Below are 16,539 nucleotides of genomic sequence, written 5' to 3' on the forward strand. Positions count from 1 at the left end.
GGGCAGGTGGCCTTTGCAGGTTCCCATCCCTGGTGGAGCCCATAAACCTGGTAAAATATTTACACGATGACTCTGACAGAGGCTTTATTTTCCTTCCCACCATCAGACTCCCTTGACTGCTCCAAGCCCTTTTAGAGCTTTACAGAGCAGGTTTAATCATCTCAGATCAGGGATGAAGATGGAAAACATGGGTTTCTCCTTCAGATGGGGCTAAAAAAAAAAGGGGGGGAGACAAACCTGTCAATTATTTATTGGTGAAGGGAGGAAAACTGGTGTCTGTTGAGATTCACAGGCATGAGGGGGAAAGTCACAACAAGGAGGCCTCTGTAGTTCAGCACTGGACTGACAGACAAGGCTCAAGAGCACAGGTGTGGGTTTCAGCCACACTCACAGCATTAAAAAAATATATGGCATTTATAAAGACAGAGTTAAACTATTGCTTATCCCCACAGCTAGGAAGGGATGGGCTTAGGTTAGGGCAAGAACAGCACAGGATGGAGGCAGGAGCCCAATCCCTCCATTTGACTGGCAGGATCAGGCAGAAAACAGATCAAGAAAATTACAGGAAGGTGAAGGTTTCAGTTTACTACTTGACAGCGATGCAGCAGCGGGCCTGTGATCAGAGAACAGTACAAAGGAAGAACTAAAAAGAAACCCACGATAGCCTGGGGGCAGCACTGAGAAAGATGAGCCCACGCTGAGCTGCACCAGCCCCTCCAGCTCGCCTGGATGCTACCAAAGGCTTGTACCTCCATTTCATCACCTCCTGAAGAGGGACACCTTTGCTGTAGCTGAGCTGGGGGTGCACCCTCCCATACCACTTTTCCACACTTCTTGTACTTCTGCTGGTGAAAATAAACCACTCCCCTTTTCTTGCTGCTCCAGTGTGGGATAACCAAGGCAGCAAAGGAGGTTCAAACACCCCGTGCACAGGGAGAACATCTCCCCAGGCTGATGTGCACATCCCCCAGCTGCTCCAGCACTTTCTGCTGCATTTCCTGCAGCCCTGGAGGTCCCCAGTACCAGCCTGGCTCCACACCCCCCTCCAGGAGTAAATACAAATCAATAAGTAGGAACAGTGGTTTTAAATCGTTTATTTTTAAAACATGAAACCCAAGCTGAATAGAAACCACAGAAATTACATTTAGGATTTTTTGTTTAGTATTTGCAAACCAAAAAGTTACAGTAAAAAATAGCTACGTTACAATCAATAGAACTACAGAATTAAAAGTAAAGATACAAAAATGGGCTCAATCCTCTTTAATCCTCACAATTTAAAAACATTTTGGGTAAGTGCAGGAACACTTGAAAGAAACTAGCAGGTCCAAAGTTTTAAAAAAAAAATTATATATATTTATATATTATATATGTATATAAAGTGGTATGATATACAACCATTATGGTTAAGAAGAGAAAAAAAAAAAAAGAAAAAAAAAAACCAGAGAAGTTACAAAAAGGCCAGGTACATGTTCACCATTAGGTTTCTGTGCACAGTGTCCAAGAAAATAAACTTCCCTCTGAATGATGTGAATAAAGGTCATGGAGCCTCCCGTTACCAAGGGACCTGAGGCACACGACGTGACGGCTGGGCAGCTGGACCCAAAGCAGAGCACAACGAAAGGAATGAAGCTTTCCTGGGAATTCAGCAGCCTCCTGGGCAGAGGCCACTGGAGCGGTCTTGGGGTGAGATTAGAGGAGGAACGGGAAGGAAGGAGTTGGGAATTGCATAGTGAGGAGCAATGTGGTATCAAATATGCAGAGCACCTAAGAGCTTCATGCTACAGTTATCCTCATTAGGAAAGGAGTATTTTGAACTTTCTGGTTGTATGTCAATTTATGTTCCACTTTGTTCATGCAGCCACAGGGGCTGGGTGAGCACCCGGGAGCTCCAGGCCACCACTAACCCATCCCTTCTCTCCCAGCTGGGCAACATGCTCACCATCACGGCTCGGCAGGAGATCCCACACCCCCCTAAAAGCACAAATCACTTGTCAGCCATCTAGGAACTGCTACCAAAGCATCCCACGCTTCTGTTGGTCCTCCTGGAATGACTAGGGAAGCCATCCTTAGCATGCACACAAATAATTTCTGGAAAATGTGAGTAGGCTGTGATGAAAGGAGGTACAGATTGAGTCTTGTCAGGCCTCTTTCTCAAGGCATTAGCTCTACTCCTCGGTATCTCCCTGGAGGGCTTTTCCCCTCCCACCCAGAGATGTTCACTGTTACACCAACAGAATTGCTGAGCTGGGGAAGACCCTGGTTTCTCCTTGGTCCCCAGGTAGGAAGTACTTCAAAGACAGCTCCTCTCCTGAGCTAAAGGAAAACCCATCCACCTCATCTCCTCCTGAATCAGGTGGGATGGTGAGGATCAAGAAGCCAAGACACTTTTCTCTTCTTCAAAGGGCTCAGCATGGCATTTCAGTTGCTGCTGGAAGGAAGAGAAGGTGGGACCAGAAGCAAAGCCTGGGTTTATTCACGCAGGTACCTGTACCTTGCTCTGATGGGCACCCACCCACTCCTGCCTGCTGCCACCCTGCAGCACCAAAAGCTCTCCAGAGCAATGGCTGAGCAGCTCCCTGAGGAAGGGTTCAACTCTCAGAAAGGCCAAACTTTTCACGTGGTTTCAGGGAACTGCTATGGAAATCCTAAGTTAGGATCACTTGAAACCCCACGCACTGTGTCCCCCTCAAAGCACTCAAATGGACATCCCTTGCATCTTGGCTGAGATGACTGTACACGGAAAATCAACACCTACCAAATGGAGAAACTTAAAAGGACAGGAGGGGAAGGGAGCACTCCATACTTCACATTTGGATACATGGATGCACGCTAAAAATCTTAGCTTGAACCCTTTTATCAGCACACAAAATGAACTCAATTTAATAATACATACAGGATACAAACACTACAGTTATAATTCCCAAGACAGCACAAGAAATTCACAGCCAAGTCTTGATTTGATTTCCTTTACAATTACAATGCAGTCTTGAACACTGGACACAAGAGTCCAACATGCTATTTACATTTCACATTGTGGAGATGTTTGTGTGCTTGGAAGAGTTCTCAGTTCCAAAAGAAAGTGTCATTCACACATGATGATGCAGTGGAAATAAACCAAGCCAACCAGACAAGCCAATGACCACATTTGTGCTTCTGAAAAAGTAACATGAAGTGTCTTCACCGATGCAGTCACCCTCCACCGGACAAGCTGCCTTCTATTCTGCAGTCAGAGAGGTGTCCAGAGGCCAATCTCAGCTCCCCTGACTTCTGGACCCTTTTGCTCGCAACCAGTCCCATGAGAAATGTCCGATAAGGTCAGCTGGGACACACCAAGTGATATGGCCTTGGCATTTTGTCACATTAAAAACAGAGAGACACGATGGAAGAGAGAGAAGTCTCCACAGCTTTACCTCCTGCAGCTTGAAGAGTCTGGACTCCCTCAACCATGAATGCCATCCAGAACAGATGAGTCTTCGCCAGATAGCACCTGCTGTTCACCCGAGAGGGAGGCACAGAGTCTGGGAGATCTTGGCTTTTCAAAGTCCACTCCTCAGACAGAATGTGACCATATGGATGAGACCGATTATGTCGCAGCCATAAGAATAGGCAAAGGCCATCTGTTCTTCAGCAGATCCGTTCAGACCAGCCTGCAGAAATGCCACGCTGTTGCTCAAGGTTCCAGTAAAATGAAAAAAGGGGGAAAAAAAAAAGAAAAAGAAAAAGTAGTAGTAATAACAATAATAATAAACCAAAAGAAACGCATTTGTCTGTGTTTCCTATCCAGCGCTCTGCACAGCATGCAGCGGGGCAGCAGAGTTCCAGGATGCTTTACAAAAGTGCAATATCCATGTCAAGTAAAGGAAGTGCTGGCTGGACACAGGTACACAGCTCACACCGCAGTCCCATTGTGCTGGCCTCCAGAGAGAAAACCTCATCTCCGCAATGTTCTTTCCAGTTACATGTTGAAGTCACAGAGCACATGTCTCCACAGCTGTGCCTTGCTGCAAGCCCCAAACACTGTCAGAAGTTGTTCTGGGTGTTGTAAACGGCTGTGCCAAGCCTTGGAAGGAAGCAGGTCAAGGTGGCTGCTCCGTTCTGCGATCCAGAAGGCATCAGCTTGCTCCCTGTTATTGCCCGGCACAGGCAATGCCACCGTGACAAGTCAGACCCCATCCCAAGTGCAGCCACACGCATGTTCAGGGTGCATTCTGTACACAGAGAAGTCAGTATACAGAAGCACTTGTTTTCACAGGGTTCCCCACACCCTCCAGCCTTCAAAACACCTGCCTTCCAATGAGTAGGACCAGGCCACAGATTGCGGGGCAGCTCCCCTAAAACCGACAGTGTGAGCAGCGATCGGAGCACATCCTTGCAAGGAGGATGATGGCAGAACAACTCACTTTTAATAAGGATTATATGGCTCTTACTTCTTTTTTTTGAAAGTGAGGGAAAGGTTGGGTTCCCTTCAGATAGCAGTTGGGTGTCTGGGGCTGCAAGCTCACCAAACCACACATGCACACCCGAGTCTCCTGGTAGGCTCTAAGACAGGGTGGAAAACCTGGTGCTCGTGAGCCACAGTGCCCCACCAAACCACCTGTGACTACACATTTCCCTGCCCTTGTTATTTGATAAAACAGAGGTATGTTTCAGTGTGAAGCCCATCCAGTGTGTCTGAAAGGGCATACTCGGTCCTGAGCAAGAAAATCCTGCTTCCAGAGATTTATGGTGAAGTGTGAAGTTTTCTCCAAAACCTTCTCTTCCTGTCTGCATGGTGGTGCCTCCTCCCTGTCTCCCTCACTCCTTTGCATGGTAACAGCTGGCCTACAGCTTTTGCAGTTAATTAGTGGTTTCTATCTTAAGAAGAGTGTCAAAGCTTGCTCTGCCACAGAGCTGGTACCATTTCACAGCAGATACCATCAGCCTAGTTAGCTGCCTGCTAGGAGCAATCCCTACCTCACTGCAAGAAGGCAACTGACTTGAGTAAAGGCAGATTGGTAGATTCTGTGCCCCGAACAGCAAACATGGGGTAAACAGACACCCAGTCTGAACATCACTGAGGTGAAAACTGACTGCCTCTGCCAATGGCTCAACTCCAGTTTGAGAGATGTTTCCCATTTTATTTCCTCTGCCAGTTATTTAATATAATGCCCAGCAGCTACGCTAAGATGCCCCTACTAAGAGGTAAAAAGACAAAAAGGAACATCATAGTTACCCTACTGAAAGGGCAGTACTCGACAGTACCTCCCAAGAGGCAGTCTCCTCTTCCAGCAGGAAGCTGTCAGTGCCCTTTGGAGCACTGCTCTTCAGTGGGAAGTACAGCACCAATGAAGGATGTTGCCCTCTGCAGGCACCCAGCTGCCCCTTTGCAAGCCTTGTTCTGCCTCGTGTCTAGAAGATGCCTTACATGTGCATTAGTATGGTCAGATAGTGGTTAGCAATGTGCCTTGAAAAACTAAACAAAATAAAACAGAATAAAATATAAACCTGTTCTGACAGTCACAATGTTCTCCAGACGTCAACTGGGTTTCTGATCTAAAACACAGAAGATACACCAATGATCTTGTGAGTTTGTTAGGACTGAGGCTCCAAAAACCTCCTTCAATGCCAGTTCAGCAACCCTGTGCTGCAAGTTATGATTTATAAAAAAGGAAAAAAAGTCCAGCAGAGTTCACAGGTCACTCCTGCGGGGAGAGCTTCCATTTGCTATGAATCCGTTGGTGCTTCCAGTTCCTCTTGCTTTTCCAAGCTGACTGTTCCGTAAGATTTAGCATCAGAGAGTCGAAACTCTTTAGTGCAAAAATGTCCCCTATAAAGTCTTATGAGTCTCTCCCTGGAAAAATTTGGCACCGAGTGGCTGGCTCCTGTTTGATCTGCGTGTCAGCCTCGTAAAGGCAGCACCCAGAATGCCATCTGCAAGTACCTGAGCTTCCCTGATGGAGCAGAGAGGTCAGGTTCAGAGCAATGGACAGGGTAGCTGACTGGTGCTGGGCCCCCTGCTCCTCCTCAAGAATTCACATGATAAGATATAGTGGCAAAGACAAAGGCATTTTCTTAATGGACTTAAACAAAAAAAAAGAGTTACCCAGGGTAGTGAAATGGTTTGCTCTGGAAGAGCAAATTCCAGTGGATATGCAGTGACACCATGAGGCAGGAGTTTCCCACCTCCCTCCCACAGGGCAGTGGACCAGGACTCCCACTGAGATGCTGTGGGATGCTGGGTCCCACTGACTCAGCATTCCCTCGTTGTACACCGGTCCCAGGCACCGAGCCTCTGCTTCTTCAGGGTTTGACAGACTGCTGATCCCACTGCAGAAGTGAAGGAGATCTACCACCATCTTTCACCAAGTCCCTCTGGGAACAGAAGGGGGGGGAAAAAAGGGGGCAGAAGGTATTCACCAACTTTTTCTGACAGGCTGTTCTAGTCAGCTGGCCCACAGGCTGGTGGACCCAGTTTCCTGCCCGGGTGCTCTCAGTTGCTTGCCTGCACATATTTCCTCTTTCACATCAGGTACAACAAGGTGAAGGTTTAATTTCAAAAGGAGCTTCCAGCTCCAGTGGGCAGGTACCAGGTTGGAGGGGTGGTCTGGACTGGAGAAACAGAAGGAGCTGCACTGGATTTTGGGCAGAACAGCAGGATTGTTCTACGAGGACAGCACAGGGGCACAGCAGTTGGCACATTGTTTAGTCTGACTGCACGTGTGGGTTTTGTTTTGTTTTGTTTTTTTGCTTTTGCTTTTTCACTTTAATGCACACTGCCAGCATCTGGACGAGGTTGGTTGGTGGCGAGGTATTTGGCTCTCATGCTGGAGGTGTACTGGAGAAAGACAAGACAGAAAAAACAAAATAAACAAACAGAAAAGTAAGTCAGAATGAATAATGTAAAGACAGAACCACAGTTTTCTATCACCTCACAGTGTAAAATGGTCAGTATTCACAGCAAGCATACCAAGGAGCTGCTGGCTCAGTCTTACAAGGAAAGTTTCACAACTCACTGTATAGTCCCCTCTGAGTAACAGCCTGCCAGTCTGCTGTGAGGATGGTGCTGGCCAGGTCAGTACAGATGGGCTAATGATTTATCCAAGCTCTCTACAGAAGAGGAAATCCAATAGTCACTAAGTCAAAATACGACATAGGTCACTTGGGAGAAGAGAGGGAAATGGGAATGATGCAGATGTAAAAACCCACCTCACACCTTCATCCTCTCTTAATCTTGTTACTGCTTTCAACCATGCCAGAAAAGGAGGTTGAAAAGAAAATGGGTGCTCACTGCATTTTACACTTCACTTTCTGGCAGTGAGGGCATCAGAAGACTGCTCGTGCCACAAATGGGCAGCTTGAAAGGAAAATGTGGAAGAACAAATCTCTACATTTCAAGAAAGAACAGACCCTGCCCATCTGGAAACAGGCTGCCATCAAACAGGATGATATTAGCTAAGTTATCCGATGGGTAACAGCCCACTGTGGCTTGGGATCCAACCTGTGCTCTGTGCAGCAGCAGACAAGACTCCAGCGTGGGGGTGAGAAGAGCAGGTCAGAAAGATGAGAAGCTGTTTCGATTTGGGGGTGGTGGTGTTCTTATTTCCTTTTTTATTTTAAGCAAGGTAATCTAAAACAGCTCCCAGAAGCTACTGAGGTAACATATGTCATTCGGTTTTGAATAATGAGCTGAAAAGTATGTAAATAATATCCAGCAGTGAGAACAAAAGACTTTGCCTCTTATGCCAGTGTGTTCAATGTCTTCATTGTGACCACTTTACTGCTTCTGGAGTTGTGCTACCATGATATGAACAACCAAGCAATGAGGACAGACATTTCATTCCTCTTTTTATACCTGCTGGAGCTTGAATAATTCTATAATATCCACAGCTTACTTCCCAAGAGTGCTCTTCAGCATACTGACTTTTTATCACCTTTTAAACTGAACCACATAAAATAGCCAGTTAAGCTGGCAAAGAGACAACTGAAAGGCAGTTCCACACCAGGAGGTATGATTTATCTTGCCCACTGGGAAAGAACATTATGAGGCATCTTTAGGCTCTCAAAAGCTCAGCTGTCCATAGGGGTTTTCAGAGAATTAACAGTATTTTATCGGTTTTCCTTCAAAGACTGACCCGGGCTGAACCTCTGCACAATAGAAGAGAGAAACTGCTCCCTTTGGCAGAGCTGATCCCATCGGCATAAGATGAAGACACCTGTGGCTTATTTGCACACTCAGCTTTTAGTGTCTTCCATAATTGGAAAACTTTCTGCAGAACACGGATCTTAATATAAAACTCTGGCCCAGAAACAGCATCTATATTTAGAAGACAAAGGGTACATCTGTTCTTTCTAAGATGTATTTTTTGTCAGTGAGAGGGCAAAAGATAGAAAATAGCAAGCTGAGCCACTTTAAGGACTATATTCTATACAGTTTAATAAATGTGATTACTGTTTTAGAAATAAAGTTTAGGGCATTATTAAAACATATGAGACTAACCCAATAGGCTCAGATAGGCTTAGAAGTCAAAGAACTTTCTCACAGAGCAAGTAGGGCACATTTTAGGTAATGAAATGCTGAAATCACCAGCCAAACATCATGTTAAGAGGAAAGTCTTAGAAGGGAAAATGTGTTTGATTGCTCGTCTGCCATTTGCATTCTGTATGGTGATGTGTAATAGGAGATGAGTATGAACACAGAACTTTTCCAGGTGCTAGGGGTTTGTAAGAAGTGTTTAGAAAAAAATAATCTCAGATCATGGAAGGTTATTGTGCATCTGTCTGGACAAGTCATATAGGTTCAGCACACAACATGCAACACCAACTTCCTTTAGAGCATTAAAATCAAGAAGGGCCACTTGATGAATTGCACTTCAAGGATGTACAAAGTACACCTATCACCGAGGGAGAAGTCGAAAAGAATTCCCTCCTTCCTCCAAGAAAAGACCCCACAGTTGATAAAAGTGTCACTAAAACAAAGTAATTAGGAACATGAGATCTGGACAGTCAAGCACTTTACATTCAAACCTACCTGCAAATCCACCAGAAGGAATAAATCAAGACTGAGTAGTCAGAGTTAGGGCTGATGTTCTCTCCTTAACTCAGGATTTTTTCACCTTTGTACCTTTTCCCATTACAGTTTAAACCAGTTACTCTTTCTGTTAAGTGTATTTTTAAAGACCATGATAAGTATGATTGAAACCTGGAAGTAGAGAGCCAGCACTTCACTGTGCACCTCCCAACCAGCACAGCTCTATCAGCGTGCACTGGATCTTCAGTCACAGCATTTGCCTCCATCTGCTTTGCTCCACATGCTATTGACAGTAGCTCCTTCCTCCAAGTCCTTCAGGAAAAATGCTCTGGAACACACAGATCCCAACATCTGGACAGGCCAGCAGATGAAGATGTATCAGCAGACACTTGCAAGTCTTTGGATATGTAACCAAACTAAATTACCGATAGTTAAAATGATTCTGTCTTCAGTTCCTTTTTAAAAAAAAACAAAAAATCACTAAGCCTTTAGCTCCTTTAAAAAGTAATTTTGAAGACAAAAGGCCTGAGCACCATTCGGACTTAGGAGGTCTTTGACTTCACTCTGAGGTACACAGCTACAAGGTACACAGTTGCATTTAGTTTCCTTTAAAGAGGAGCTTTCATAGAAGGTTAAAGAACATTTACAATGCAGTCATTCTTCCAGCACTCACTGGAAGTACCCATGTGCCTATACACCCTCATTCACCCTTTCAAAAACAGCACGGAGGACAAGTTTCAACCCATACCTTACCCTCACTGCCAGATTCCCTAAAAAGTACCTGAAAGACTCCTTGTTACCATTTCTGGTGGTTGCTTGTGCTATTCAACACAGCACACCTCTCAGTCACTTACCAGCCAGTTAGGACAAACACAGCTGATTGCACACAAGCTTATTTCTGTATTTCTCCAAAGAAAATTAAAGTCTCTCCTTCACATTCAGCCTTGTTGAGGGTATGAACTTTCATAGGTGTGGTTTGCCAGCACATACTATTCGGGTGCTTAACACATATAGCCTGGGTACAAAGGAATCATTGGTGGCAAAAAAAAATAATTTAGGGGAATAATCAGTTCATTTTAGAGGCCATAAATTCCACTGACTCCTGTGAACTGTGAACTCCATAAGTACTTCACAGCTAACTAAGCTATGCTGAAAGATCACTTACCATATGAAACCATGACTCTGAGTACAAACTATTTACTATTTGTGGTTAAAAACCCACGTGTATCTCTCTTGAGCTACCCTGGCTTTGATTTCCTGCCAGAGCTATTCAGGTAATCCAATAAAGACCAAAGCTTCTGGATTCAAGTTCTGAAAGGTTGATCTCAAATAACTAGAGCACAGTAAACACACAGGGGTTGGTCTTATTATGCATGGGAGGTACAAGATGCAGGGAAACAGCTAATTCCAGCCAGTGGGTTCTGAATTCAAAGGGACTTAGGTTTTTCAAGTCAAAAGAACAGAGCTTCTGTTTGTTTTGTTTGTTTTTAAAGCCTTGGAAAGAATGCAATGGCTTTTGCATAGCCCTGCAGACAGCCACATTAAGCTCGGGTGGGAGCACAGATAAACAGAAGACAGTGCAGACTAGGATCAGGTCATGTTTCAGCCCAGCGATTTCAAGTCCAGAATGAAGGCACTAGAATTTCCCCACCTCCCCCCCCAGCAGAATTTTATTTCATGGAACAGATCCATTTAACATCACTACAATACCACCTGCAGGAACCAGAAAGCAGAAAATCCACCACAAGCTGAGGCCCAAGAGCAGTCTTAGCAAGACTTAAGAGTGAAGAAAAGCTGTGACCCTCCCAGGGGTGGCAGCACCATGCTTCCAGACAAGGTTGGTTGCGTTCATGCAGAGGACATCAAGACACCCGATCCGGAGAGCCCCTTCCCAGCAGGTCACAAGGCAGGCAGGCAGGCAGCAAGAGCCAGCAAGGATGCAGACCAAGCACCAACACGACAGAAAGGAATTCAACGCAAGGCTGACAAAAGTTCCGACAAGAACAGCAGAGAAGAAGGAACAGCAGCTTTATGCACATGTATTTCTGGGAAAAGAATGCAAGATAGTCACTGATTGCGTGAGCCAAAGGCAATGGGCTCTCTCTGTTCCAGCTGGAACCAACAGCTTCCCGTTACTGCATGACTGGAGCTCCCCTGAAGGAGCACTGTCCCTCACTCCAGGTGAGTTGTCTGGTAGCCCTAATTATACCCTATATTTAACCAAGCTAAAAACCCACAAAATGCAGACCACCTACTCTTTTCTGTAGGCATGGGGCTTTGCCATGGACCCCTGTGAGGGAAGAAACACCAGCTATCTTGGAGAACATCAGCAACTACAGCCCATGAGGAATTCAGACAGTGAAATGGTTCTAGGAGGGCCCTGCTCACAGAGCCTGTAGGGCACGGATGGGATGATTTGGACACACACAGAACAAACAGAACAGCAAAAGGTTTTGAAACAGAATGAAACAGATCTTAGTGATTATGTCTGGTCCTTTAGGGAAGTTGTTGCTTGGTTTTTGTTTTTGTTTTTTTTTTAAACTTGCTGCATTCTGACTTTCAGTGCAAGGATAAAAGGAGAAGCTGCGCACAGATCTGACAGGCAATGAAGTAACTCTTCAGGACAGGCCACCAATACCAGCCAGGATCTTTCAGCTAATTAAAAATCCTCTGAATGAGCTAAAAGCTTGCGGCGGGTCAGTATCGGTGGTTTTGGGCACATGCTGTTACGGCCAGTCAAGACAAACAGAACAGCAGGAGGGCTCAAGGGAAGCCAAAAGCTGAATTAAGATAACCAGTCCCGACTGAAAAGCTGCTAGATTGGTTCTCTTTACTTCTAGAAAATGGCTTCTTGTGATGGGAGAACTTCTATATTGCATTTGAAGGGCAAGGTTGTTTCTGCATTTGAGCAGCACTCAGTTCAAGCTGTTCTCAAGTGTGGACTCTGAGTTGAAGCTGCTGTGAGGTGGCTTTTCCAAGGCGCCTGTAACCTTCATAACGTGCCCCAGAAGCCTCTAGAAGGTTGATATTGCTCCTTGAGTCTGCACCAGAGCCAAAACGGATTTCAATTTTAACCCTTGGCAGGAGGGAATGGGGTGGGAGGTGCAGAGGGAAGGAATGTGAAGAAATAAAAGGCACTGGCCTGGGATAAACAGTGCAGGGATGAAGGGAGTGGTTGGGAGTGGAGAAGGGGTTGAGCAAGAAGGACCTTTTTTTCCAGTACCTGTTCCATTTGCGGGCGCTGTTACCAGTATGTCCGTGCACTGTCCGAGGGCTTAAGCTGCCAGCTCATATGGCTGCTACTGTCCATGGCAGCCAAATACAACTGTGATGACGCAAGAAAGAGAGAGAAAAAGAGAGTGCAGCCTCAACGTGCATGAAAAACACAGTGCAAGCAAGTGAAACGCTGTGGTGTGTGTGTCAGCGACAAGGTGGGCTCTACAACCCTAAGGGAATATCCCTGTGGCAAGAAGGAGAAAACAGAAGGAATGAGAGAAGGAAAAAACACAAACAAACAAACAAAAAGCCAGGAAAAGTAACGGACAAACAATGCAGCAGGATCATCACATCTCAGTTTTCACCATCTGTTCACAGAAAGCTAAATGGAAGAGGTCAGCTCTGTCCATCCACTGGACATAACCTACTTGGATGGTTATCCCCCTCTCCTCCCTCCCAAAAAGAGGCAGGGACATGTGCACTGGTATTCCCTTTTCAGCTCTCTCCTCCCACAGACAATTTGCTATGAAAAGTTACAATTTCTTCTGTCTGAGCCACCTGCTATGGAGAGCTGTGAATACAAAAATCCCAGAAAAGCTTTTCCCCGTTGCCTGCCAATATGAGAGTAGACAGTATTTTTCTTCTCTCCGCTGCCTGTCTACTACAACCCTCCAGAAAACACACTTATCTTATAGTCTGCTCCCTGTCTTGTCTAGGGAGAAGCCCCTTTGTCTGTAGGTGCAGCGCTGCACTCTCCTTCTCCCCAGCTCCTGTGCTACCCTATAGCCCACACTGATGGCTGCCAAGTCAAGTTACTCTGAAAAATCGTATCTTTATCTCCTCTCAGAAACCAGCTCAAGGCACCAGGACTCGGATCCCCCCTCAGGGTATTAACACCAACAGCTACTGAAGAACCAGGGAACGTCTTGCCTCGCTACAGCCCCTGTGGAAAGGAGTGTGCTTTCTCTGAAGCAGAAGAGCTGCAGGGCAGGGGGAAGCAGGATATTGGAAGGAACACAAGCCTTGGCAGTACCAGGGGGGCAGTGCCCTGGTGCCACAGGGAATGCCAGCGGTACAGCGTGTGCCACACTGCACTGGTGCAGCACATCAGCTCTTCTCCCGAGGACCATCTCGTTGCTGAGAGCGGATAATGCCACCAGAGCTCGTGGTTGGAGTGCCAGGGGTCAGGAAACCTCTTTGTGAAGGGTGAAAAGAGGTTTGGCCAAGGACAGAGACAAGGATCAACTCTCCGCATTGCCACTTTCTCTACAGCAAGATGAACTGGTCCTCTTGAAGTGAAACCATGAATGTGATGTCCTCTTTTCCACCACGGTTCCTACTCCTCCAGCCTCCTCTTCCTCCCCTTCCCACGAATTTGAGCCATGCACCACAGAGGGTATTTTTTTTACCTATACCTGAAGACTGGCTGATCATTAGATATGCTACTACTCAATCCTCTGTAATCACACCACCAAGTCTGTGAGCACTGCTATGGCATGTTCTCAAAATTCTCCTGTAAGTAAGGCTTACAGGATCCAGCGAAGGACAAGATTCATCTAGTTCTTACACAGACATGAAGGCAAGTCCATGTTTTATCCAGCATACAGAAATGGCTATCAGGCCACTCCAAATACCAAAACCTTCCATGAAAGTTTCCTTTTTTTTCCTCCATAGGAAATTAAATACAAAAATAGATTCTAAAGAAAGTAAAACAGTTGTGAAAAAAAGATTTAAAAAAAAAATCTCAACCAAAGAAAAAAAAAAAAAAGAATACAGGTTTCATCCTACCATCTCTTTAGGGCAGATTAAGGAGAGAGTTTCAGCAATAACTCTGAATTTACAGTTTTAACAAGTTTCTTTTTAAACTTGAGGAACCAATGCCACAGATAGCAAGTACACTGCATGCAAGTGAACCATCCTGCTGAAGTCACCCATCAAGATACTCATGCACTTCAGTGGTGGCAGGACTGGGCCCATAGGATTACCAGTGCTAATTGATTGAGTTTTATTCTTTTTACGTGCAATGTCCAAAGAAGCATAGCAGGGTTTCATCCTCCGTGGCAGGTGAGACATGGCTTGTCTAGTCAAGTTGTTGCCATTTATGGGCCAGATCCTGTGTTTGGCTGCACAATCAGCTCCCCTGGGAGTACACTGGAGTGGCAAACGTGTGTTCCCCAAAGTTGCTGAAGCAGAGAGGAGCAGTAAAGAGAGACTTACTGAGGGAGGTGGGGACTCCCGGCCAATGAGCGGGGTATTCTCGCAACGGGGGTTCTGGAAATTTGCATTCTGGCTCCTAGGAAAGGAAGACACACATGGTAACAGGGGGCATGAGCCATGCTTCTCCGGGGAAGGTCTCTGATGGTGACATGGGACAGAGCATCCACACCCCCAGAACTACCCTATCAGGTCAGTCTCCCTCAAAGCTTTTCCTGCAGGCCAGGTGGGTCCCCCTTTTTTTCAGACAATGGCACAAAACTATAATTTTCCTCAGAAAGAGCACTATTTTTACCTTCTTACTCAGAAGGGCCCACACTGAATCATGTCAAGTGATTTAAAAATAGGCCTGCGTGAAAAATCTGCCTCCCTGCAGCATCAGACCTGCCAAGCTGCAGAAATGGAGATAAAATGAGGACAAAGTCTCAGGGGATGAACAAAACGATGTGGCAGCCCCAAAAAAGATGGGCCCTGATGGTAGTCCAAGTGTGATCAGGGTTAGGCAGTTCTGGAGAAACCTCTGAAGATCCCACCTGGACTAGGTAGCTCCAAACCGCAACAGCTGTCAGAGCTGACTGCAAATACTGTAGGAAGACATAGCCCACAGGTTTTGTCTTGGCTCTCAGTCTCTTGGGAGGCTTAAAATCTTCTGGCAAGACTACTCTGTCTGAAGAATTAAGTCTTCTGGTGATCAGATTCATTGTGTAATAAGGAGCCCAGACAACACTTTCCTACTTCTTTTCTCTTGACAGATTTCTAAATCCTGGAGGACAAAGCTGTTCACATTTTGGAGCATGCTGTCTGATAAAACTCTTTCTTACTGCAGCACTGTCAAGCCATTCCCTTCTCCCAGTAGATGCCAATCATCCAGAAAACATGCCATTTTGCCATTTGACACTTTGGCCAAAATCCTTCATCGCTTTCTACCGCTTGTTCAGAAGTTCCAACCTCGCAGCACTTGTGACAACAGAAATCAGAATGAAGTGATCTGGGCAAGCTTGTTTTGGGGATACTCACATGTACTCCGTGACGGGAGCATTGCTGACTGTGTGTGCTGCTGCTGGAATGCTGGTCTCACTGCCATAACTACTCCCACAGCTATAGAGGCTGGGCATGTGCACTCTGTACAGATTATCGTGTGTCTGTCTACTCCCTTGAGCAGCTGATTCCTCTTCCCCATCATCATCTGAGCCTCTGCAAGAGGGAGAAAAAGTTCCTCCTAGAACCCTACAATCACCCCCACATGTGGGGTTTGCAGGAAACCATGGTAATCCTGGGAACCTCCCAACCATCTTCCAACACCTCCACATTCACACCCATTTGGGATGCCTCAGGGTGGCAGTGTCAAACACAGCCTACACCACAGTGACTCAGACCTCCCACAGATCCCATCTGGACCTGTACACTGCGTGATCCCCTACAACCTCCCTGTGGTCTTCTGCCAGGGCTTGGCAGAGAGCACAGCTCTGCAACTGCCCAGGCACACAACCAAGGGATGGACACACATCCCAAAACGTACAGCACTAAAAAAACCTCAACAAACAACAAAAAAAGAGAGGCGGTGGGGATGTAGTGCCATACACCCCAGAGAAAGCACCCTTCAAAACTGCAGTCCTTCCATTTCTTGCAGACATGTCCAAAGAGCTTTTAAGGATTAGTCTCTGTAGACTTCCCTGAACTCCCATTCTTGTTAAAAAGGGTCTGCTTCAGCTTCTAGCAAAAGCATAGAACTCTTTATAGAACTAAATTGCGAAATTTGTGTCTAAAGGCTTTATCCTCTCAAAAATGCCAGGATTTTAAATCAACTCCAATATAGAGCAGAACTGTTGGCCAGCTGGTTCCTTCCCCCTCTCCCATAGTATTCTCTTTCCCCTCCTATATAATACTTAGTGCTATTTTATCTCCCTAGTTATGGGGCAAAGCACCAAGGTTTAAAATATATTCTATTCATGCTTGTCAAGCTAGTAAAAGGTTCTACAGCATGGGCATCACTAGAACATCCCACACACCACCTGCAGCTTCTGTACCACATGGTGGCACTGAAGATCGGGGAATTGCAGCCTGTACAGTCTCTCAGAGGCAATAAAGCATGGCATTCTCCA

The 16,539-nt window shown here is 45.9% G+C and overlaps 1 protein-coding gene across 3 annotated transcripts in view; it reads right to left on the reverse strand.

Annotated features, from left to right (window-relative positions):
- Positions 1 to 1,078: 1,078 nt before the first annotated feature.
- The window catches only part of TTYH3 (tweety family member 3), a 73,992-nt gene continuing 58,531 nt past the window's right edge, over positions 1,079 to 16,539 (reverse strand). The window contains exons 12-15 of one of the 3 annotated variants that reach the window (XM_027889515.1): positions 15,455 to 15,631; positions 14,441 to 14,516; positions 12,231 to 12,332; positions 1,079 to 6,814 (exon numbers count right to left, since the gene is read on the reverse strand). In XM_027889515.1, the coding sequence (XP_027745316.1) occupies positions 12,252 to 12,332; positions 14,441 to 14,516; positions 15,455 to 15,631 (334 nt within the window). In that variant the 3' untranslated portion in view covers positions 1,079 to 6,814; positions 12,231 to 12,251. Of the gene's footprint in view, positions 6,815 to 8,712; positions 12,049 to 12,230; positions 12,333 to 14,440; positions 14,517 to 15,454; positions 15,632 to 16,539 lie in introns of those variants that run through there. The other 2 variants (XM_027889516.1, XM_027889517.1) reach the window with 2 other exon arrangements.

This window comes from Empidonax traillii, unplaced genomic scaffold, assembly GCF_003031625.1.
Source record: "Empidonax traillii isolate 1590-97213 ecotype Southwest subspecies unplaced genomic scaffold, ASM303162v1 scaffold263:size1499331, whole genome shotgun sequence".
NCBI lineage: Eukaryota > Metazoa > Chordata > Aves > Passeriformes > Tyrannidae > Empidonax > Empidonax traillii.